Genomic DNA, 25,912 nt, shown 5'->3' with positions numbered 1-25,912 from the left:
GAGAGATGGAGGAACACATGACCGACACGGAGCGACGGGACATCAAGGTGAAGGAAGCCCTCACCCAGCTGCTCGCTAACCAATGGGCTCTACAAGAGAAGCTGACCAACATGGAGGGCCAGGCGCGACGTGACAACATCCAGATTTATGACATCCCAGAGGGTGCAGGGGGCACCTCTGTGGGTACATTTATTGAAAACTTTGTAAAGATGGAGTTATACACGAGTTTGGCCCCGACCCAGGAATAGAATGTGCACACCGGGCACTGCCACCAAGACCACCAGCAGATTCTCTGCCACATTCAATTGTAGAATGCTTTCTTCGGTTCTCGGTCAAGGAGAAGATTCTTTGCGTCGCCTGGAAAAAGTAGCTGCACTTCCAAAAGCGACGGGTGTACTTTGACCACGATTATGCCACAGATGTGCAGAATAAGAGAAAGGAATATGCACCAGTGAAAAAAGTACTGAAGGAAAATGGCATACGTTTCCTGACATCGCTAACTTGGATGAGAGGGTTTTTTGAAACCAGCACTATCATGTACGTATAACAGCACCGCACAAGCAGCAGACGACCTCAGGAAATGGGGATTCACAGTGACCGGGAGTAAGGCCGTGACGAAGGAGACACTAACAGAGTAAGGATGGCCCTGATGAAACACCACGCACGCTACTGCAGATTACAGAAGAGACATGCTATGCACTGTGACCATGGCCTGTAGCCATATTTCTTTTTCTTCATGTCTGCTTTGTTGTTTGTTCTGTTATTCTTTGTTTGTTTGTTTGTTTGTTGTTGTATTGTTTGTTTTTGTTTTTGTTTAGGCTCGACCTTACTTAATCCTCGATTTACATGATTGTAAAAAGTTAATAAAAGACAAATAAACGATAATTGAGACACATAACTGTGTTAGCCTTGTCATTGTCTTAATGTTTGTATGAGACACAGTTTCTGTCTTTCACAGTTAATAATTATAGATTCATAGAGATATGCAATGTTATCCAACTCTGTCTCAGAGCGTGGAGCATCTCAGCTGGTTGGGGTTGTTCAAAGATCTTTCAGAGGGAACCCTCAAGCCATCCCCATTCTACCACAAGAGAACCCTATATAAAACCAGGGAGGAGTGTGAACATGTACATGAGAAGTTCCTGCAAATGAGGTAAGATCCTACATTAAAGCTATTGTCACAAAGCAGAAACCAGACCATGAAAAACTAATTGTTTATCTCAGTCATTGAATTTGTTACAGCTCCCTGGAGGTATCAGAGGAAGTGAGACAGTACCTGAAAACTCCAACCTTTGATAACTGGTAAGATTTAATTTGAAGATGTGTTTATTGATAGATCCATAAAATCAACGTTTATCAACTTGATGGGATTCTTAGTATCTGTAGGATCACAAACATGGATCCTTGCATCCTCAATGAGGCAGACTGCTAGCTAACAAACACTTCAGATGCATCTCATGAGGGGAACAAGGCCCTTACCCATTTTCTTCTGATCAACACTCTCATCTAAATATGAATGGCTCAGCAGAGGCCTAGGTTATTCAAAGAAGGTCCTCACAAAAGATTTAATCAGCTTTGAAGTGAGCTTCGGTGGAAATACAGCATTTACACAGGCTGGTTAATATTTCATTTGTCCATAAGCTTTTAAAGCAAACAATAGACGTGGGTAGACAGAAGGTAATGTACAGAAAAATTACTAAAACTAATGTGTCACAGCGTAAGGGTGATAGGAAGTGTTCCTTATAAACACAAACCTTTGGAAACCTTTTGAATTTTATAATACAAAAGGTCTGTTTCTAGGTCAACAGTTATGGTCAGGGTTTGCCGAAACATCATTCATGAAAATGATTTTATTATTTTATTTATTATTCATAAAATCCACAAGGGTTTTTTTTTTTTTAACACCAACAACCCAGCTACCGTCAATTCTCCATTTCTTATCAGGAGCAACTTTCAAGTTTTGGATGCTCAATGTATTCACGCTAAAGAGAGATGTAAAATCAGGTGTTAAAGAAAATTGGATATTTCCATGCTACAAATGTAATTTCTATTCAAAAACTTCCAAATGAACAAATTGACCTTTCCCCTCCTCAATACAGTGGATTCAGTGAAGTCAGCCAGCGACTAGCTGAGGCTCACAGCCAGTAGCTGAGTTTGTCATTATTTTGTCATGTTGTAGATGCTTTCAGGAAATGTAACAAAATGATATTTCAATATATATCGTATATCTAAACAACTTTAATGTTTCCGCTTTGAGAATAAATCTCAACACGAAAACTGGAAGTGAAGGAATCACTACCCCTTCCTCACTGTTAGGGCTTTTTCACCAAAAAGAACCAGGTTCTAGTTCAGGGCCAGTTCTTAAATGAGCACCACCAAAGAATTGGTTCTTTTTCCACCGTTAACGGAGCCAAGTGAGAGCCACGTCATTGCGTCACTCCAAAACGTGATACGTCACTGATCGCACAAATTAGGTGCTGAAAGCACTCATAGAACAACCAGGAGACGGACTGCAACAGTGGTTTGGTCCAGGAACCAGGAGACGGACTGTAACAGTGGTTTGGTCCAGGAACCAGGAGATGGACTGTAACAGTGGTTTGGTCCAGGAACCAGGAGACGGACTGTAACAGTGGTTTGGTCCAGGAACCAGGAGACGGACTGTAACAGTGGTTTGGTCCAGGAACCAGGAGACGGACTGTAACAGTGGTTTGGTCCAGGAACCAGGAGATGGACTGTAACAGTGGTTTGGTCCAGGAACCAGGAGATTGACTGTAACAGTGGTTTGGTCCAGGAACCAGGAGACGGACTGTAACAGTGGTTTGGCCTGGGTCGCTCCATATAGTCTGACCTGAACCTCGGATTCAGACCAAAGAGACAGAAAACATTGCATCTCCTCGTCACTCTGTTAGTGTTTTTTCACGTCCATCTTGTTTTAGTCCGGAGCCCTGGAGTGGCCAGAGAGAAAAAAACACACAAAAAAACAGCATGAATGAGTTTGAGTCTCATTTTTCAACATTTGGGCATTACATAGTGTACATTACGATCTCTGCTCCTTTCAATTTATTTCTGTACGTGTCTGAGTCAGATGTTTCAATATTAACTTCAGTCAGTGATTTATTATAGTCATTCCCATGCGTTGTTTTTATTTTTTCCTCTATAACCTCGCCAGGACTCCATGTTTGCTGTTGATTTCAGGAAGCTGGTTCTTCCACCTTGTAGGTAGCAATAACTAAAGTGATAACTCCGCCCCCAGCTGATGACGCGTCTGGCTCCGGTTTGGCCCAGCAATGAAGTGGGGCCAGTGTAGCACCCTTTTAGCTCCTGATAGGCCGGGGCTTTGGCAGTGGAAAGACAGTTGTTGCTAACTGGTGCTAAATATGGCCCTGGACCCGAACGAGAACTTGGTTCTTTCCAGTGGAAAAACACCCTGTGGGGGGCATCCTGATGGCATGCAGAGCAGAAATACACATCACTTCTTGCTTCATGGCAAACCATTTTGATACCCTATTCATCAGGAAGGACTGTATAAACAGGCCAAATTTGAGGTCTCTTGGATTTACCCTGTAGGAGCAGGGCCGCCCCGGGCCAAGTGGGGGCCCTAAGCAGGATTTTATTTTGGGCCCCCCCCTTCCAATAACATAATAATAATAATATAATAATACTACTAATAATAGTAACAATAACAATAACAATAATAATAAATTACAATTACTAACGAATCAAATGAACAGCCTCTATCAACAGTGGAACAAAAACTTTACAGATGCACACGTCTGCATTTTCTGGATGCAAAGTCATCAATGAGCTCATCATATGGCAGCTGCTGTGCCACTTCTGAGTTTATGCTAATCACAGCCAGGCCACTCAACCGTTCTTGCACCTTTGATGAGCGAAGGTAAGTTTTCAACAACATCCCACCTTCAAGTGAAGCACGAGCCTCTTCTTGTTTGGACTTTTTCTTTCTTTTGCTAGCTCCCGAATCGTATTGACGTTTGGAAGCCATCTCTCTCTCTCTCTCTCTCTCTCTCTCTCTCTCTCTACTCTCTACCTGTAAACAACTGCCTGCCGGCCCGTCTGACCGCTGATTGGTCAAATGGTGATGCTTTGTGCTTTCAATCATTGCGTCTCTTTTTTTTTTCTCTCTCTCTCCGGCCTCGGGCTGACTTGGTGGCGGTGCTCTACGCGCCTCTCGGCAAAATGCACGCGCATCCTTTGCGCATTTGCAGAGAATGATGATACTTGCGCAAAATGGGGCCCCCCATGGATCGCGGGGCCCTACGCACAGCGCGTGTTCTGCGTGTAGGGAGGGGCGGGTCTGTGTAGGAGGATTTCAACTTGAGACATTCACACTTAATGCCAAATGGTTCCTGGGGGTCGCTATTCTGCCTGAGCGACTCCTGGCACGGCTCTGAGAGTCTGCGTGTTTATTATGTTTAATTCGTTGTTTTGAGTGGATATTTGTGAGAATGGACTACTTGAATGGACAGCTAACTACAGCAGCACCTTATTCGCTTGGCCTGTGGCTGGTTTTGATGACTCTATGGCCAGGAAACGGACTTTGTTTGCCACCTACACAGCCGTTCACCACCACCACAGGTAGACTCACATATTCACGGAGCTACCTGTTGGAGGTTGGCCACAAGCTGCCAGTACCAACACCCGCATCTTTCTTCACCGACAATATCCCCCGTCAGATACTTCGCAATCAGAAGCAAAAACGCATCCGGAGGAAGAGGGGGTCCAGAGGAGGCATCAGAAACAGACTGAGGAGGAGAGGCAGCCGTCTCCCGTTACCGGCCATTGCACTGTCTAATGTACGATCGCTTCGAAACAAGACAGATGAACTTTCTACCCTCCTACAGTTCAATTGGGACTACCGACAGACCAGCCTCTTCTGCTTCACGGAACCCTGGCTCACCGGGAACACAGACCTGCAACTGGATGGATTTAACATCATTCGCTTTGACCGCGATGCAGCGAGAACCTGCAAATCGATTGGGGGCGGGCTCTGTATGGTTGTCAACAGGAAGTGGGCAACAAACTTTACAGTGAGAGAGACCGAGAGCTGTTGACCTTGTCTTTCAGACCGCATTTTTTACCCCGAGAGTTCTCCCAGCTAACTGTGATCTTAGCGTCTGTCCCTGGTCTGGATTTTAACACGGCGGCAGAACGGATCACTGACAACTACCACAGAGCTGTCAATCAAACTGATGCGCAGCCTGTATTTCTTCTGGGGGAAGAAATACAGGCCCCCCCCCCCCGGTCAGTCAGACCACAACGTCATCCTGCTGCTACCCAAATACAAATCACAACTTAAAACATGCAAGACAATAACAAAAACCATTGACATCTGGAACAATGAGGCAACTGAAACACTCAGAGTTTGCTTTGAGCTCACAGACTGGGATTTGTTTTTCAATGATTGTGGTGGGGATTTGAATTCATTGACAGAAGTACTGACCTTGTATTTCTCATTCTGTGAGGACACTGTCACTCCCACCAAAAAAAAACCCCATCTACCCTAACAATAAAAAACGGTTCAACAAAGACATGAAAGCCTGCCTAACCAAGAAGAAAAGAGCATTTCTTCAGGGGGACAAGCAAAGGGTGAAAGAGCTGGAGAAGGACTTCAGGAGGCAGTCTGCCCTTGCAAAAAAATAACTACAGGAAAAAAGTATAGAAATTAACATGTGGGAATGTGAGGGAGGCATGGCAGGGACTAAACATCATGATGGGCTGTGCCACCAAATCAACTGCAGCTGGTTGCAAAGACCCTGCCTCATTTGCAGAAGAACTAAACATCTTCGTCAGTAGGTTCAACCAAAACAACACGTCACAACACTTTCGTTTGAACTGTCAGACTGACGACAAAGCCATCACAGTAGATGAGCAGCTTGTGACCTCCATCTTACTGAGGGTAAACCCTCACAAGCTTCTGGCCCTGACAGGCTCAGGGGCAGGGGGCTGAGGGACTGTGCTGTACAGTTGGGTCCAGTCATCACCAGACTGTTCCAGCACCTTTTGGACTCTGGCTGTGCCCCCAACCTGTGGAAGGAGTCTTCAATCATACCCATCCCCAAAAAGGCATGAGCTAAGGACACCAAAGACTTCAGGCCTGTGGCCCTCACATCAGTCCTGTGCAAATGCATGGAGAGAGTGGTGTGTGAATTAATGTCACATATGTTGTCCGACAAACTGGATCCCCTCCAGTTCGCTTGCAGTGCAAAACGAGGTGTGGAAGACGCAAGCCTGACTCTTTTAAATACAGTTGTGGAAAACATGGACTCTGCACAACCACTTACTCGTATTTTATTTATGGATTTCTCCTCGGCTTTTAACACCGTAAACACTGACACTCTGCTGCACTGCCTCCTGAACCTACAGATCCACCCAACTGTGATTTTATGGATAAAAGACTTCCTCACGGCAAGACCACAGCAGGTGCTTTTAAATGGTTTTAAATCCAGTTGACTGGTTTTAAACAGAGGGCTCCCACAAGGATATATTCTATCCCCCATTCTGTTCTCTGCCTACATGAACAACCTCACCTGTAGCAGGGAGGGAATGAGCCTTTTAAAATGAATGGCCAAACACAGGGACCTCCAGGAACCCCAGGAATCCGGCATGTATCCGGCTGCAAACGTCCCAACGGGACATGCGGGCTCTCCTTTGCCCGATCGTCGTGTCATAAAAATTTGGTTGATCGCGTTGAGAGGCCAGCTGATCAATTCCATGGTTCCGGTTAAATTCGGATGGGGGTGTGAAGAGAGGCTCTTGTTGGATCTGACACGAGACAGTACAGGACGAAGCAGCAAGTGCGGAAGACGAGGGAGAGAGGAGAGGAGAGAGAAGCGTCCGCCTTCGCCGAGAGCTGGAAGAAGAGGAACTGAATAACTTGCAGCTGGCCCGTTCCCTTCTCTGTGATTTTAAGTAATAATGTATGTTGTATGCTGTCCTTTAATACTAATTTTAGTATATTTAGTATATTTTAGCATATTTTAGTATATTTTAGTATATAGGGTATTGCTGTTCTGTTCTTAATGTCTTTCATGTGTGTGTGTATTAAGCATTTTTTTTTATTCAATCAAAAAGTTTCTGGCAATGGTATGTGAAACTCTCTCTCACCACCGGGTGGCACTATGAATGTGAATGTGGATGTGTTCAGGGCAGCACTGTGATAACACCTAATGTTTCAGGCACATTTCAGCATATGGAGCAGTTTCACATTGAAGGATATTACATTAGCAATACAATTATCATGGTTTTTATGTGTGCTTAGAATGAACAGTCAGATTTTCAGTATCTAACTCTACAGCCTGACTCTGGTTCCAGGACAAGGTTGTTCTGCTCTCAGCCTGACATAAGATGGCAAAGCAGCAGACATAGAACTCAGCTAGTCCGGATAACAACTTACACACATGACACACAGTGATTAACGACATCTGATTTCGGCTGGCAACAGAAGCCATTGTTTGGATTTATGGTTGGTTATTAGTGTTACAATTACTGTAAGTAATAGATCACTGAACTGAAACTAATAAATCACTGGAAGTAATTTATGAAAAATTGAAAAACTGTAATTTACTCATTAACAACTCCTAAAGTAATTAAAGGTATAGTAGAGGATTTTTTTCTTCCGGGTGGATCATCAAAATAACTGGTCCTCCCAATTGTCAATCATTCTGGTGATATATGACGTAAGCCCGTCGTACGTGCCCGTCCCTGCGCGCAGCTCACTCCACACGGTTCTCATCATGCCGGTGGCCGACCCGACGCATTGTTCTCTGACATTTTTACACAGTTTCACCCCCTCTGGTGCAAATCTTCTTGTAAAGTGAGCTTATGTGAGCGATGCCGACTTGTGACTTGTAAACAGAGCGTGCACGAGGAGAACTGGGCTCGTGCATGTCTCTCGCACGCGTTTTAGTAGGCGTTCCGTCTCGGGAGCAGATATAGCGTTGCGCATGCGCATTTTTTTCAAATGGTGGAGAGGGCGGTTCTTTCCTAAAATTCCTGAAAATCCTCCTGTATACCTTTAAGGAATTGCTTAAAAGTTAAAAAAAATTATCAAAAAAAATTTATTAATACAAAAATATTCATTTGAATATATTGGTTATTTATCAATTAATAATTGAATGGGGCACCACCAGTTAAACTGGAAATAGCTAATACCAAAATTTCAGTCTCATTTTAAAAAAAGGTTTATTTAAGTTAGTTAATGTTTCTGTGTAAATATAACAATCTTAAATAAAAGGGAAGGTGTGAGATTCGAGCACAGCGTTACGGCTGGGAGCTGGTTTGCAGTGTTCAGAACCCAGAAGCAGACCAGGAGGTAGAGCAGGTGCAGTTTACTGACAGTTTATTTGAAACCACAAGACCTGGGGAGCCAAGATCAGAGACTCCAGAGTGCAGAGGGCACGTGTGAAAGGACAGCAGCCAGTCAGAGCGCTGTGCCTAGAGGTGTGCTGGAGACGCTTGGGGCGATGAGCCGCAGAGCGCACGGGCGATAGGACCACAGCAGGAGGGAGCGCTATGCTGAGAGGAGGTGCGCCAAGGACGCTCGGAGCGAGAAGCTGTGGGGTGCATGAATGAAGCTGTTGACTCAGATGAGGAACTCAATCTTCTGGCACCGGATCCGCCTCACTGTAGTGTTTAAGAGGTGGAAAGAATAAATTAGGTAATCACCTGCAGATTTGTCAGGGAGGGAGGATCCAGTGCTAGTGCGAGGTGTAGATCCTCACAATACCCCACCGTCAATGGTTGCCACCAGGTGGCCTACCCGGCTTGTCCGGGTGCTTGGCGTAGAAGTCCGAGATGAGCACCTCGTCCAGGATGAGTCGACAGGGAAGCCAGGTGCACTCCTCCGGACCGTACCCCTCCCAGTCCCCAAGGTACTGGAAACCAAGACCCCAGAGCCGCACGTCCAGGCTCTTGGACACAATGAAGGCAGGGTGGTCATCGATGATTTGAAGTGGTAACGGGACCACAGCATCTGCCCGGGTCTGTAGTCCGGAGCAGCAGTGCAGTGATGGTCTGCGAGCTGTTTATTGGACTCCACGGATTGGGAGAGCGCCGCCTTGGCAGATCTCCACACCTCCTGGACCCGACGAAGGTGATCCTTGACAATAGGGACAGCCATCGAGCTCCTGATCTGGGAAGAGGGGAGGTTGAAAGACGTTATGGACCATGAATGGAGACATCCCAGTGGCTGAGCAGGTGAGGGACTTGAGCCGCACAGCCATGTATTGGAGAGTCACCACGAGGTTCTGGTTCACCTGCTCTGTCTGGCCATTGGTCTGGGGGTGTTATCCAGAGGAGAGGCTGGCCATTGGCCCCAGAGCCGAGTTGACTGCTTTTCACACCCGGGAGGTGAATTGAGGTCCCCGGTCAAACGCAATGTCCATGGAAATGCCATGGAGCCTGAACACGTGGAAGACCAGCGTTGGCGGTCGGCGGTCTCCTGGGCATTTGGCAACTTCCGGAGTGGGACCTGGAGGACGGAGTTTGAAAAACGGTCCACTATGGTCAGCATGCTGGTGTTCCCGTTGTAAGGCGGGAGCCCGGTGATGAACTCCACAGCGATGAGGGACCTGGGCTGGCTGTGAATCGACAGTTGTAGCAGGAGATCCGCCAGAGGTTGATGGGAGGACTTACTGCGGGCACAGACAGAGCAGGTTGAGACGGAGGATGACGGGATGATGAGGTCTGGTGACTCGAAGGAGGAACGGTACAAGTGGAGCCGAGACAGGGCATCAAGTTTGATGTTCTGGGATCCAGGTTGGAAAGACAGTATAGTTGAACTTTCTCAGGAAGAGGGACCAGTGCGCCTGACAGGAGTTGAGCCTGCGGACCAAGCAAAGGTACTCCAGATTCTTATGGTCTGTCCATATGATGAACAGGACTGTAGCACCCTCCAACAATTGTCTTCATTCTTGCAGAGCCCACACCACCGCGAGCAGTCATAGTTTCTCTCGACTGGAGAGAGCCTGTGGGAGAAGAGTTTGTGTCACGTCCGAGCTTTCTGCTCAAACTCCAGCGCCGCTACTCCGGTGGTCAGCACCGCTGGATGTGATTTCATTAACATCCACTTTTGGGCAGAAAGCGGGGTCACATCAGCGCCACTGAATGTGACCGCCAGAGTGGCTCTCGTATAATAATAATCCCTACAGTTTCAATAGGGTTCTCGTCCAGCTCAGGGTTCAGATCCCCATGAACTCTAGGATTTCACTCGGATGTTTGCACTTTCAGGGCTTGGACACTAATAATTTCTTGCTTTCAGATTGGGTCTTCACACTTTTATTGCTCACATCCTAAATATTGGATACAAAAATAAATGAGTAAAAATGACTAGTTAAGTGAATAAATACAGATGAGGTAAACACCAGAGACAATACTACAAACAAAGCTGTTACCTCAGTTGACTTACCCAGACGTTTGCCATCCTGATTAGCATTACTCCACAGCAGGTTGTCAACTCATTAATTCATCCAGGACTATCCAGAGGACTATCCTTGTTTCGTGTGCATGCACATAAAAGGGGTGAAGTTTGCAGCATCTGGCCAATCACAAATAATGCAAATAATAGCAGGAAATTGCCGATTCTGTTGAATACATTTCTGAGATCATACAATATTAATTCATTGGACAATATAAAGAGATTGGCACAGCACTCTGATCACTCAATTTTACTATAAAACACTAGGCAGAGCTTCCTCAGTATGGAGGACTGATTGTGCCAAAATTAAATAATTAAATACATCATTAAATAATTTATTAAATGTGTCATTCATTTATTAAAATTGGAATAAAATCTAAAAATGTGCCATTAATTAATTCAAATCACAATACATTTTATGTAAAAGACATATATAATTATTTCACAATTTTATTATTTCATTGCCTAAATGTGCCATACACAATTGTGAATACACAATTAATACACAATTAATTAATCAATTGTGTCAATAATTGCATGAACTTTAAAAGTCTTGTCCTGAGATGAGCTGCCACAACTGTGACCAAGATTCAAACATCAACAAGTGAACCTCTAGAATGGATTCTGCAGTTTCAAAACACAGCGGTTAAATTACCGGAAGATCTGCAGAAACTTTCTAGGGAGTTGGTGAGAAATGTTTCAGAGCGTAAAATATCCCTCACCATTATGGTGTTTCACTAAAAGGATCCATTCTTCACTTTGGGGTTTGTCAGTTGCAAATAAAGGTTTGTCAAATAAAGTATCGTTTCACTTGTTTCAGATGAGTATCCAGTACGGATAAAGCATTTTTCATGAATACGAGCATGATACGAGTAAAACATGATACGAGTAAAACTCCTCAATATCTGTGCTGTTGAAGGAAAATTCTAATTTGGTAACGACTGTCTTCATGCTCTGTGATTGGCCAGTCACACAGCGCCCACTCCTCCCTCCACACACATCTCTCACACACACATAGACAGTGACTGAACTCTCTGTGCTTGGCTTGACTCAAGCCATGTTGCTCTTTTCAGTACCTCTTAGATTTTCTTCAGCTTGCCTCTATTTCGGTCTTGTTTTGTCACGTACGTGGTGCATTTTACAAGACTGAGCTGAAAACAACTCGTGTCGTGTTGGACACTGCCTCCACTCCAGTCGTTTTTTGATTATTATTTTTTCACCATCTGCTTTCTCTTAGTTTGTCAGTTGGAAAACTTTACTCATACTGAACTTGTTTCTTCTTTTGAGAAGAATACAGTGAACAAGGCTGACATATTATTTCCTTGTTTGCCACCACTGGATGTTTACATTAATCACCAGGTTCACACAGATTATTAAAAAAATAAATAGCCTTACAGACCACTTATACACATACACACATGTAGCCGAACACACAAAATAGCCAATATTAATATGTTTATTTTATATGGCTGTTCATGAAAATAAATATATTATAAATATTACAAATGAAGCTTTATATACTGTATATGGAATATAGTATATAGTTTTTTAATATATAAAACAATGAATCTCAATTCTGAGGCTGTTCTGTGAATAGTTTTCAAATAAACAATAAATAAAGCAACTTCTGATCACTCCATATCCATCATTTCAGACTTAAAATAATGAACCCCATAATGTAGTAATAATGTAGCCCCACCCAGTTTCACTTGAACCACCCCCACGTCCGGTTTAGGCCCTGCCCACTCCGAGTACAGATACAGATACAGATCATTTAGATCAGGGGTGGGGAACCTTTTTCACCTCAAAGGCCAAATCAACTTTTAGAAAGTACTCCAAGGGCCTTACAATGTAGCAGCATACATTCTAGCGTTCATACAATACAAAGGTAGGACAGATGGAGGATCATAATGTCTATGCATGTCAGACTCACCTAATGCGATGCCTGGAACTGTTTATCTTTGACGAGGCGTCCGATGTCAGCTGGCAGTGATGATGCTGCTCCAAGCTGGTTTTCCAAGTTTGGATCAGTCAGTCTTGAGCGGAGGCGGGTCTTTGCAAGAGTTAGTTTTGAAAAAAACTGTTCACAGTGGTATGTTGTCCCAAACAGAGATGCATATTTCAGGGCATGTCTTCTCAGAATGGGAAAATTCTCAGCATCAACGTACAGCTTGTAAAATTCAAGCAGAGGCAGGTTGTTGTACTTCGCTTTCAGCTCATTGTTGCTTTGAAGCTCAATTATTTCCATTTGTAAGTTTTCTGGCACATCAGCTGGTTGCACATTGAATGGCATAGCAAAAATGTCCAGTTCATTTAGTAAAATTTTCACATCAGAAAACCTCTCATCAAATGCCTGACTGAGTTTTGCACACTCTCCAGCATATTCAGTTGTGACATCAGGCTGTTGTTCTTGCAGAGTGGGAAAGTGCACAGTGTTTCCCCTTCCCAGTTGTCATAGCCATAGCCTTAACTTCACTTCAAATGATTTCACATTTGAAAGTAGAGAGCTGATGAGCTGGTCGGGACCTTGTAGCTTGATGTTTAGCTCTGACAGGTGCTTGGTAATGTCCACCATGAAGGCAAGATCACTGAGCCACTTGCCATCACTGAGCTCCGTGACAGGTTTTCCCTTCATCTCCATGAAGTGCTTGACTTCCTCGCGGAGTGCGTAGAACCGTGAGAGCATATTTGCGTGACTAAGCCATCGCCCCTCACAGTAATAAACCAGATCGCCGTACCCTGACTCGAGTTCGCTGAGCAGCTCTTTGAACTGGCGCTGGTTCAGCCCTCTGCTTTTAATGACATTTATGACAACGGTTTTCATCACATTGTTTAGCTTCAGGGAACGTGCACACAGACTCTCCTGATGTATGATACAGTGACATACAAGTAAATCATTTGGATCCAGATTCAGGCGGCTCATTTCTTTTTTGATGAACGCAGTCAGTCCCTTCTGTGCACCGACCATGGCGGGTGCTCCATCAGTAGAGATGCCGCTCAACTTCTCAAAAGTCAGTTCAAATTTGTTTATGGCCGCAACAACTTCCTTGAACAAATCCTCACCTTTGGTTGTATCGTGCATGGCTTGCAAAGACAGCAACTCCTCCTCCGTATGAAAGTCAGCTGTAATCCCACGCATGAAAACTGCGAGTTGCGCTGTGTTTGTGACGTCTGTTGTTTCATCGCAGGCCAGAGAAAAATATTCAAAGTTTCTTGCATTGTCCTTAAGCGTTTTTTCAATATCTTTTGCCATGTGGGTTATCCTGTCTGAAACGGTTCTTCGTGACAAGCTTACGCTTTGAAATAATTTCCCCTTGTCTGGCGCACGCAGCTCTGCGGCGACGACGAGGCACTCCTTCACCAACTCTCCCTCGGCATGGCGCTTCAGCTTTTTAGCTATTAATTCACTTAACTTGCTCGTGCAGTGTTTTCTCTGTCACTCTGGTTTTGAGAAAGCTGCTTGCTGGGCACTCAAAGTCCGACGAAGAGCATTTATTTTATCCAAACGCATTTGTCCTTTCAACTCCTGGAGTTTAGCATGTTTCGTGGTGTAATGGCGCTCGAGGTTTGTCTTCTTCATCACTGCCAACCCATCGCCACATACAAGGCACACAGGCTCGCCTTTCACTTCGACAAAGAAGAATTCATTTGTCCAATTTTCCTGGAACATACGGCATTCAAGATTCACCTTTCTTTTCTTAGCGGTCGCCATGATGCAGCGCTTGTCAATCAAGTCGGTCACTGCCGCTAACTGTTGGCGCTCAATATGTCACGTAAAATCATATGACCCCTCTCTATCATATATTAGATATCCATTTTCTGTTACGGACCCCATGGCATATTATTGTTTACTTACGTGTACAGTCACTAAAAAATAAGAGTAATAAAAAAAATATAATTAATAAATATGAAAAATGCTTTGGGGGCCGGGTCAAATGGCCTCGCGGGCCGTACACGGCCCGGAGTCCTGAGGTTCCCCACCCTTGATTTAGATGGTTGAACAGATACGTATACAGATACAGATAGTGGTGTACTTGCTCATCCTCAATACAAACACTCTGAAACATGCAGTTAATTTTTGGGTTCTGTGTGTGTGTGCATGTGTGTGTGCAGGCAGTGGGAGGATGCAGAGATTATGGTGCTCCTGCAGGTCATGTATGTAGACTTGGACTTCACAGCCACCTTCAACATTGAGCCAGAAGTTCTGCACCGGTTCCTGTTTGAAATCTACCGAAGATACAACAACATCCCGTTCCACAACTTCAAACATTGTTTCTGTGTAACTCAGATGGTGAGTGTGTATATGTGTGTGTGCTGGTTTTATGTTAGGGTCCAATCCCATCAGGTTAAATCAGGGAGGGAGGTCATGCAACAGGACAATTATGTGATCATTGTGAAGGCTAATTGAAGGACTTTTAGGGTCCGTGTGCCTTCTGGCCATTCGATTTACGGTTTGATATTGGAAAATGAAAAACGGGAGACAAGCCATCTCCCGTTTTTCATTTTAAAATTGCAAATCGAAAAATGGAAATCAGGTCATTTCCCATTTCCTGATATGCATTTAATAATAAAAATTCCTTTTATTTTTATTTGAAATGAAACAAAAAATGACCAAACAAAATCTTACTGTTAAGTTATTTGAAATAGCATGGCATACATTTATTTCATATCCCAGGTGTTGATTAAATATGTTCTTTTTGATTCATTTAATTCATGAACAAACATTGTCTTAATATTGTACTGCAAAACAGAAAAAATATTTAATACAAATCCAACTTTTTTCAACTAACTTTATTGAAAGAGCAAACTCTCTCATTAAGAATGCATATTTTGTTAAAATCACTTGCACTCTTTTCCTTTGCTTTTTAATTCACGACTGAGATGGATGAGGAGCTGCAGATCGTAGGGTCGGCACTTGCTTGCAGTAAAGAGTCTCCAGAAAGGGTGTATGGTTGCCACTTGCTGGCAGTAAGGAGCCTCCAGAAAGGGCCTGGGGTGGCCACTCCAGAAAGGCAGGCCTTTTATTTTATAGTTGACTGGGTTATTTATCTCCAAAGTTGCCAAGAGAATTTCCTCAGGAGACAGAATACACAGGAAGTTTAAGACAATTTTATTAAATTATTCTTGCAGGAAGAGACATCACATTTCTCACACACGTTTCTCTCCAAACACTGGACAAATAAGTTTACCTCGATGAAGATTCAGATGCCAAGACTGAGAAAACAAACAAAGTAAAAAGGCACATTGCTTTGTGATGGCCATCATTTGGCCAAATGAAGGACATCTTCAAATATTGAAGATGAATAACAATTCAAGATACCACTGAGTCTCAAAAGAAAAGCTTTTGATCACACCTACAATAATAAATAGCTGTGAAACTTGGAACCTAACAAAAGCCTTATAGAACAAACTCCAGACAACACTAAGGGCCTTGGAAAGAATCATGCTGGGCATCACCTGGAGAGACAGAAGAACCAACAAGCAGATCAGAGAGCAAACCAACTTGAAAGACATCATAGCATGCATCAATCAACAGAAGTGGAAATGGGAAGGCCACATAGCTCAAATGACTGACAACCGATGGACAAAATAAATGACAGAATGGGAACCAAGAGGAAACGATATGGAGGAAGACAGAAATCTTGTTGGCCAGATGATCTAAATGTTACAAAAGTACCACCTGGGGAAGGACGGCTGAAGACAGAAAAACATGGCAACATTTGGAGAAGGCCTATGACTAAACTGTCTAACGGCTGTTAATGAATCTGTATTTACCACAACAGTTACCTTGCCTCTTTGTTGTTTTAGTGGTAATAGCAGTAATAGGCAATGGGAACTGTCATTACAGAGTTCTGCGCCAATGGCTAAAACCCACATCACCACACACAGCATCTCTATGGATTTGTTAATACTCAAACAGAAATACAGATAATGAATGAAGTGGAAACTGATTTCTAATATGGGTGTTTTTAAATGTGCGTGGCCTTTTTTAATACCTCATAAATTAATAGAAATTAGTTGTAGTCCCATCAGAGGAGGTGGCATTTTGACCTTTTACTTTTAAAACCTCCATTTTCTGTTGTAATGATGGGGAAAAATCTCAGGGTCATAGTTATGGAGCCACCACCTCTCTCTCTCCTCTATCATGTCATTTCCCGTCAATAAAGATAAAATTTCATTTGGGCTGAAAGTTTTATCGGAACTATTAAACTGAGTGATGCTGTCATAAAAATAAGATGACTTGTACATGAACCCAAGGTTGTCAAGTGGTAGTTTTTCAAAGAATTCATTCAAATATGTTTTTTTTTGTTTGTTTTTTTTGTTGGCTATCCCCCAGTACCCAAACTTTTCAGTGGGTGCTCAAGCACTGGAGCACCCATGGGATTGGCGTCCATGTTCAGGGTCAGGGTCAACTGTTTGCCATGTCTCTGAGCAGATGTACGGGTTGATCTGGCTGACTGACCTGAGGAGTAAGATGGACAGCATCGACCTGCTCATCATGCTGACCTCGGCCATCTGCCATGACCTCGACCACACAGGATACAACAACGCCTATCAGGTACGTGAGCCTTCTTGTGTGTGCCTCAGCAGATGGTAAAACACTATGGTGGCAAGAGATATGACACTTTGCAGGATAATTCCTGAACTCTGAAACTGAACCTTAACAGAGGCCTTTTTAGTTGAAGGTCAACAACTCACATGAAATTGCTTGAAGAAAGTAGCCTTTTCAGCGTGGTAGCCACATTTTTCCTTGTTAAAACATGTACATTTGTGTTGGACCTCAGTTGAAACTTTCCTAAAAATCTAGAATTGGAAAGTGGCTGTTTTTTGGGGGGGGCTCTTTGTTCAATCCAGAATCGCCCACAAGGGGGGCACACCCCAAAACGTGAGGTTTTGATTGTGCTCCTGTATCATTGTAAACATAGGAGGCTAATATGATAATACACCTCTGTTAAATTTTGTGGTTTGCCACCAGCTGCCAGCCACTAGCTGCTAGTGGGAATAGTAAACACTGTGAACCCTATGTGGTTTACAAATGACTCCTGTATTTCATTAAGGATCTCTGGGGTGTGTTGCTCTGCAGCGCGGATGTTGGTAGATGGCTCCACAAACATTTTTAATAGTTAATTTTTATGTAAACAAAGGACTGCTAAGCTATCACTATGCTATCACCATGATTGACGGTTCCTGCAGCCAATCATACTTGCCGAACATCCATAAAAGGCAAAATCTTACTTTAACTCTTGCAAGAGGAAGTAGAAAAAGGGTCAGAACAAGTTCAAAGCATGATTAATTTTCTTAATAAGTTTTAAGAATTGGATTAAAGATAATTTAAGGGGAGACTGGATATGTGAGAATACCAGCTGATGACTCCTTTAAAGATGCAGTATGTACATTTTCAGAACCATTTTAGTGCAATAGGTGGGAGTAGTGAATTGCTATAGTATCTAGTTTGTTTTGAGTACAGCCTTTCGAATGTTTGTTTTTCTGCAGTAATAATAATAATAATGATAATAATACTGTCAAGTTTCTCTACAATAGCTTGGCTTCCCCTACTTGAAAAAGGAAGGACTTGACCAAAGTTAAGATTCACTCATTCTTGTTTTTCATTCCTCCATTGATGAGGTGACAAGAAAGGTGAAAACCCATTGAACATAAAACGCAATAGAAATAAGTTTAAGATTTTCCATTAAACAAGATAAATACAAATAAATACAAGTTCTGGTAAGCATATTAAAGTACGTTAAAGTCTATTTTAAACTATTATTCTTTACTAAATTAACGGAGAGAAGTCAATTGTAAGATTACCATTAACCAAACAGTAAACTCAGTCTACTTTTAAACCCTGAAAGCATTTTTATTATGTTTATCAATTTAAGATAGTCCATCCATCCATTCTCTGCCGCTTATCCGGGGCCAGGTCATGGAGGCAGCAGTCCGAGCAGGGTTGCCCAGACTTCATCACCGCAGGCACTTCCTCCAGCTGTTCCAGTGGAACCCCAGCTGAGAGACATAGTCCCTCCAGCGTGTCCTAGGTCTGCCCCGAGGCCTCCAACCAGAGGGACATGCCCGGAACACCTCCCTGGGGAGGCGTCCGGGGGGCATCCGAAACAGATGCCCGCTCTCCAGGCCACCAGTCAGGCCCTCACCGGGCCACTACAAGATCCCATCCTCCACCAATCCAACCACGAATAGGGAGGGAGAACCACACCTGAGCGAGCGTGCCCCCGTACTCCAGCCGCACTCACCCCGGAACACGGTGGGACCACAGCGGGAGGTGCTGGGGGGACCCGGGCAGGAAGCCTGCCCTGACATACTCACTCAAGATGACACCCATACTTATATATAGAACATGCACACACACACACACGCACGTACACACACACACACACAGAGGCAGACCCGGAGCACGGCAGCAAGGGCCAACCCACCCCAGTGGGGGGTGGCGGAAGAGGCAGGGCCACCCCCGGCACCACAGTGGGCACCCCCACCAGAAAGGGGAGGGAACCCAGCCCCCAAGGCCCCGAAGCCTACCCCAGCCAGAGAGCCTGGCCAGGGCCCGACGCCCAGCACCCCGACTCCACCCCAGCAGAACCACCCCCAACCCAGAGCTGGCCCAAACCTTAGTTTCTTCCTTTGCTGGATGTCAGGATTGTTCCAGATGGTGCGAGTTTGCAGGGAATGAGTGACGATCATTTTAAGAAATTCCCACCAAGCTGTCAGAGATGTGTTTGTATTGATGCTTTTAAAGCAGCTGTGTTTTTTGATGACAGGACTGAAGAAAGGAAGGTCTCTGATGTGGAGATATTTACAGAATGTTTTTTCAATATCTAGCCAGCCTTCATCTAAGGGTTTCTGATTAATCCATTTTACAACATAAAGTCATTTATTTGTAAAAGTTTGGAAGTTCTAAGCCACCTTGGTCCTTGGTGTTCTGTAGTGTTTGTAGTGTGGAATTGTTTTAAGATCTGTGAGAGTGATGTAACGTTTGTATCCGGCAATGAAAAAATACCTGGCGAGGGAAGCACGTTAAAAGGCTTCAACACAACAAACTTGATTTGACATTTGAAGAACAAACATTCAACGGAGTATGGTGAGTTTTCGAGGCTCACGACAACAGTCAGACGGCCGTTAACGCAGCTCATGCTTGGAAGCAATTGTCGTTATGAGTGTGACAGTCAGAAGGCTCAGCAATTAACCAGGAAAATCATTGAATTCATGGGATAGAATGACCAGCCTCTCTCAGTGGTGAAAGACGCCGGGTTTCGCCGACTCTCTGTCACGTGGCGCGCCGCTACGTGCTACCGGGATGTAAACATTTCAGTGACGTAACCATGCCAGAGCTCCACACAGTGTACTGTCACATCGAATGTCTCCTTAAAGAAGGTCTCTCATCCTTTGTAAGTTTCACCAGTGATAAATGGAGCTTGGACGTCAGTCCTGTGTCAATGCTGAGTTTAACAGCTCACTGGATTGATGCAGATTTAGAAATGTATTTTGTAAATTATAAGAAAGGGAAGCATTAAGTTGTTTTTTTTCTTTGATGTTATTTGACTGAGATACATTGCCTTGTATTTATTAGATTTTATTTGCGCTATTAGCCTGTTGAGAGCCTTAATATAGTCTGTTAAAGATTGTATTACTGATAGCAGGTTATCTTTATTACAAGGTTTTTGTATTTTTTCTCTTGAAAAAGTTAAAGCATCCTTTGTCTAAATTAGAGTGATTTTATCGTTCCTTTTTTCTTCTCATCTTCTGAATTAAGCACCTTCATTAACTGAGTAAATTAATTAAGCAAATTAACTATACAATGATGAGATCACATTTCAACATTCCAATCATTTTGAGCTCACCCGTAGCCCTTTTGGTTTCAGTCTTTTTTTTCCCATCCGTTTTTTGCACTGCACGTGTCTGATGTTCCCTCTGATGCACACAGCCAAACGCTGGCACGTTGCTTTCTCCCTCTGTCTATAGAGAGACTTCCTCATCAGTGTGACTGTGCTCACCTGTTGAGGTGCACCGTGGAGAATCATGTGCGCACACAGGGGAACGTGCGCATGCTCACCTCTGATTGAAGCTGGACACTGCTATTTGGTTAAAATGTTGAGTGACAGTATCATCAGCCAATCAGATTTAAAATTGTTATTGACAGAACGCCATAGGACAAGCAGAGTTTCTAGCGCTGGCATTGAAATGAGCTTGACTGATTGGCCCAATGGGCAGGTGCGTGATGACACACTGTCATTATCTGCTACTCTGGAGGTGATGGCGGCTAATTACCCCATTCCATGATTGTGCATATTGCTGTGATTTCTTTGTTTACCCATTGCTTAATTCCTCTATCAATTGCCCCTGATTTAAACCTGGAGTCAAATGCAAACCAACTCAGTCTCTTTATCTCCTCCTCCAATTTATACTTTTCTTCCACTACATTCCATATTTCTACTGTAGCTTTATGTCATTATATCCAGTCTGTTAACCAGTTTTCCCAACAGTCTTTTTTGTGCTATCAAGTTCCGTACCGCTGTGTCCATAGTGCCCAGTTCTATATCTTTCTATATTGTGACAAAAGCACCATTGCACCAACACACCAGAGGTCGTATTTGTGCTGCGTATAAATATTCTTTTGAAATTTGTCAAAGCAAGACCTCCTTTCTCTTTAGGGAGTTGCAAGGTTTTGTAACGAAACCTAGGTTTCTTCCTTCCCATATGAACCTTGGCATCCTTTTGTCCCATTCCATGTACTGTTTTTGTGGGATTATCACCGGAAAATATTGAAATAGATACAGAAGTCTCTGTAAAATGTTAATCTTGATTATCTCTATTCTTGAGCTGAAATGCAAACAAATAGCCGACCATACATCCAGGTCCCTCCTAGTATCTTGGTTCACTTTTATGTCATTTGCGTCATAGTCTATTCAACTCGCAATGTTGATACCCGGGTATTTTATTATTTTAGCATCCCATTTGAGCTTGTATACGTCCTTTAGTTCCTGCGATAGGTGAGTAATTTACCGTCAAAATCTGTGGGGGTTTTTTTTTTACATTAATTGTGAATCCTAAATATCCACCGTAACATTCTAATAGTCTCATTGCTTCCAGAAAACCTTTGTCAGAATGCTTTAAGAAAAACAATATACGTCGGCAAACAATCCTTTTTGATGTTCTTTCCCTCCCAATTTAAAAAAAAATACAGAATAACAAATTGTGAGGTTAGCAATCTCTGACAAACACTATTTATTGACTATAGTTCCCAAACCTTTAGAAACTGTTTATAAGTAATTTTATTTGAATTCCAGATAAATGCACGGACTGAACTTGCTCTTCGCTACAATGACATCTCGCCACTGGAGAACCACCACTGTGCTGTAGCCTTCAAGGTTCTGGAAAGGGTAAGAATGGAAAACCTGTTTCGTGCTGAAAATGATCAATTCACATAATATCTTGGAAACTGGGTTTAAAGTTTGCATGTTCTTCCCTGTGAGTGGGAGAGTTTACTGCTGGTTTCTCCCCACCATCTAAAAATGTGGATTTGAGATAATTGGTGATTCTATTGTTTGTAGTGGAGTGAGTGTGTTTGTCACTGTCTGTGACCTATATTTTTTAGATGGAGTATAATATCTTTCGAAATCTGTCCAAGGATCAGTACAAACGAATACGAGAGGGGATCATCAAGTGAGCTCGTCTTCCTCACCATCTCATTCTCATGAATGGGGAACATGATTCACTGTATTTCTGGGGTAATTGCAGATGTATTCTGGCCACCGACATGACACGACACAACGAGATTCTCAACAAGTTCAAGTCTATCCTTCCCAGCTTCGACTTCACCAACAAGGAGCATCGAGACGTGGTAATACAGGAAGAGACACAGCAACATGCCTTGACATTGGGATTATCAGACAAATAAATGATGAAAGATATGCTTAGGTTGTATTATGCTATGAAACAAGAGAAGAAATACCATTGTTATTGTTGGAATTTATATTTGGTGTTTCGCTTTAAATCAGTGTGAGTAATTTATGAAAAATGGAAATTATGAAATGAAGTAAACTGTAATTTATTCATTTATTACAGTAAAGTAATTAGTTAGTTACTTAAGGTTAATATATTATTAAGAATAAATGATTGATTCAAATTATTAATTGGAATCAATCTTTTATTTATTCATTAAAGGGACCCGACAGGCGAATCTGTAAATAAAGAGAAGGTGTGAAATTCGACCGTAGACGGTTACAACCCAGAAAATTTCACAATAAATACACAATAATCACCAGGAATAGTTAAATTTAACTAATTTACTATTTTAATTAAGCTAAATGTATTGCGTCTGTGTCCGTGTGGTTGAGTGAGTTGGTTTTTGTGTGTTTGAGGGGATGGGTTGCAATGCCATAGAGCGACCACTGGGTGGTGGCCGAGTTGTGGTTGACTTGACCAAAATTATCATTACAGTATTATATTACAGTGATTGCATTCTATTGATAATGATATTAGATTCTATTACAGTGATTGGGTTCTATTGATAATGATATTAGATTCTATTACAGTGATTGGGTTCTATTGATAATGATATCAGGAGTCGTTATTAACCTGTAAACCAACGTTTGCTCTGCCACACACACACACACACACACACACACACACACACACACACACACACACACACACACACACACACACACCCCAAGCTGTACATAGGTAGTTAGAATATGTTTGCTGTTTTATTAATGTGCACAAAGGTGAATGAAATGTTGACCTCTTCTGTGTCAAAAACTCCAAAATGATTACCAAACTGCCAAATTCAACATAAATGGTACCTTGTGATCCTTATGAGGTAAGAAATCCCTACATCCTCAAACCGCCTCCACCTGGTAACCGCAGCTGCTCCCAATCCAGATCGTTAATCAGGGTTCTCCAGCTCTGAGCACAACCACCTGACCCTCCCACCTCAAACATGCAGCAGAGGAGAGGGAAACACACCTGCAGCACTATAACCCTACAATGGGGTTGTAGAGGAGCAGGGCATGACAAAAGTTGTTAAATGCAGATTATTGCTTTGGTAACTTACATGATCTGCTCCTTTTTCCGATATCCTGAGTTTCCCTGAATGCTCCGATGAGCCCATTCTTTTAAATGTTGTCGCTGCAAGGAATTGTGCGGCAGCATGAGCTTGTCTCCTTCGATGAAGGATGCATCAGTGGTTCCTATGCTAAAGGAGGCTCTAAAGGATGCATCAGTGCTATCCTTTGCGAAAGGAAGCAACAAGCCTCCTTTTCTTTGCTTATAGAGAATCCGGGCAGTCTTTATCAGGGCCGCTACACAAAACACTTCTGGCGTTAAGTGAAAGTCGATAGATAAAGAGTTTGGAGGGACATTTCAGATATACCCAAAGTATCGATATCACTGCACTATCGTTGGACATTGATACTAATGTGGGTATCGATATTATCCATATCTAAAAAAAATATCTTTCTGTAATTGTAGCATAAAAAGAAACACTCATATAGTTAAGCTAACAGTTGGCCTGTGAGTCGGACAGTGAGGCAGGCTTTGGGGTGTTGTAACAAGTAATTAGCTCATTGAGACTGCATCACTGACAGACATCTTAACTTCACACAAACATGATGTGAAATGTGATTATTTTGAACTTTTGCTGCTTTTCTTTCAGCTAATGATGATTCTGATCAAGGTTAGCGATATATCCAATGAGGCACGTCCCATGGAGGTGGCTGAGCCTTGGCTGGACTGTCTCCTACAAGAATTCTTCATTCAGGTACAGCACGTACTTCTCCACTGTTCCTCATGAAGGGATCTTGGCTTCAGGTGGCAGACCTCCAACCACCAGGTTTCACTGAGAAACAGATGGACCAATAAAGACACAAGGTTACCTTAATGTGTGTTCTTGGAGGTATGAACTCAGTTAACATTAGGACGAAAAAAATTTGAAAAATATTAGAAAAACTGAAAATAGCAAAAAGTAGATATAATGACTTATATGAGGAAAAAAACCAACCCAAAAACAGCTGAAATAGCTAAACCAGATGAAATTGCTGAGATTACAAAAAAAGAGAGACGACTTAAACTGTGACTCTAAACAGTTGCATCCCACATGTGGCATGTCACCACTGTGGGTCATGAACACAACCCTTGGCCCCCAATCAGCTCCCAGGGTGGAGTGGATATTCTGGTGCTCTCCTGTGATGCCCGGTTTGGTACAGGAAGACTTGAGACACAGTGGTTTGAGAGGCTTGAACATGGAATTTATTAAGACATGTAGCCGGAGATCTCCCACACATGACAAACAGAGAGACATTAGACAGGTCTTCACACAAACACACGCACACACATTCTGACAATCCTACCCCCGACACACTCTCCTCCTTTGTATATAAAGTCGCTTCCCTGTAATCGCATCCTCCAAGGCCTGTTTCTGGCGCCGCCATAAACTGGAGCAAAAACAACACTGATTAAGGGGTTCCAACTTAACAACAGGTCCTAACCAGCCTGGGGCGGCAATGACCTGGCAGATGGGGAAGTTTTCAGGAGTATCCGGGGTGACGAGGAAGGAAGACCTTTGTGGCATTCGCAGATAAGTTAGTTTCACATGTAGGCACATGTAGGCCAGAAAATCTAAGAGGCCTTAGATTTTCTACAACACAGGGTGCCTCTCAATGGGCAGCTCACTACTCCTAGAGTGTTTTAGTTCAGGTTAATTATGAATAAGATAGCGGAAATGCAGAGAAATAATTTCCTTAAGGGAATAAAGTATGTTTTTCTTCTTTATATAGTTTCTATGAAAGGTAAAGCAGCACAAACAAGAAAAAGCCAAAAGACAAGCAAAAACCTCAAACAAAATGGCTAAAACAATCAAAATGGTTGAACTGGCAAAATCGAATCGTATGTCCCCTTTAAAAGTGTGAATGCTGAATCTGATCATGTGGCCACTGTTGATTGAACCAATATATAAACGGTTATCCTCCACTGATCACTGGAGGACTGCAGTTTTGCTCCACTGCTAGTTTGGAATATGTCAAGGATGTGTTTGTAATCTCTGCAGTGTCTTTCTTTCATCAGAGTGACATGGAGAAGCTGGAAGGCCTCCCAGTCACCCCCTTCATGGACCGGGACAAGGTGTCCAAGCCTTCTTCTCAAACAGGCTTCATCAGATTTGTTCTCCTGCCTCTCTTCATTGAGCTGGCCAATCTCTTCCCCTGCCTGGAGGTAATACATATATGGTGTGGGAATATAACTTAATTTGAACGTCTATATTTTGAAATGAACTCCACTTAACCTCCATCAAATCTGCAGCAACACATCATTGACCCGGTGAGGAAAGCTCTCAACTACTACATGGAGATGGAGAAAGCTCTGGAGAGAGAGACTCAGAACCGCTCTCACAGCGATAACTCAACCAAAAGCAAAGAGACTGATGGGAGCAGACAGGACCACCAGATAGAAGCCAGACCTGATGCCTAA

The 25,912-nt window shown here is 43.1% G+C and overlaps 1 protein-coding gene across 1 annotated transcript; it reads left to right on the top strand.

Moving 5' to 3' along the window:
- Positions 1–5: 5 nt before the first annotated feature.
- LOC308131731 (high affinity cGMP-specific 3',5'-cyclic phosphodiesterase 9A) lies at positions 6–25,912 on the top strand (the record flags this gene model as incomplete). Its single annotated transcript, XM_080498560.1, has 11 exons — positions 6–179; positions 1,011–1,153; positions 1,243–1,302; positions 14,549–14,726; positions 16,872–16,994; positions 21,736–21,828; positions 22,044–22,111; positions 22,187–22,289; positions 24,105–24,209; positions 25,511–25,657; positions 25,745–25,912. The coding sequence occupies 11 exons, from the start codon at positions 6–8 to the stop codon at positions 25,910–25,912; spliced, it is 1,362 nt and encodes a 453-aa protein (XP_080354686.1).

This window comes from Blennius ocellaris (assembly GCF_963422515.1).
Source record: "Blennius ocellaris genome assembly, chromosome: 6".
NCBI lineage: Eukaryota > Metazoa > Chordata > Actinopteri > Blenniiformes > Blenniidae > Blennius > Blennius ocellaris.
The sequence above is the reverse complement of the archived record's forward strand: the minus strand, read 5'-3'. Positions and strand labels throughout refer to the sequence as shown.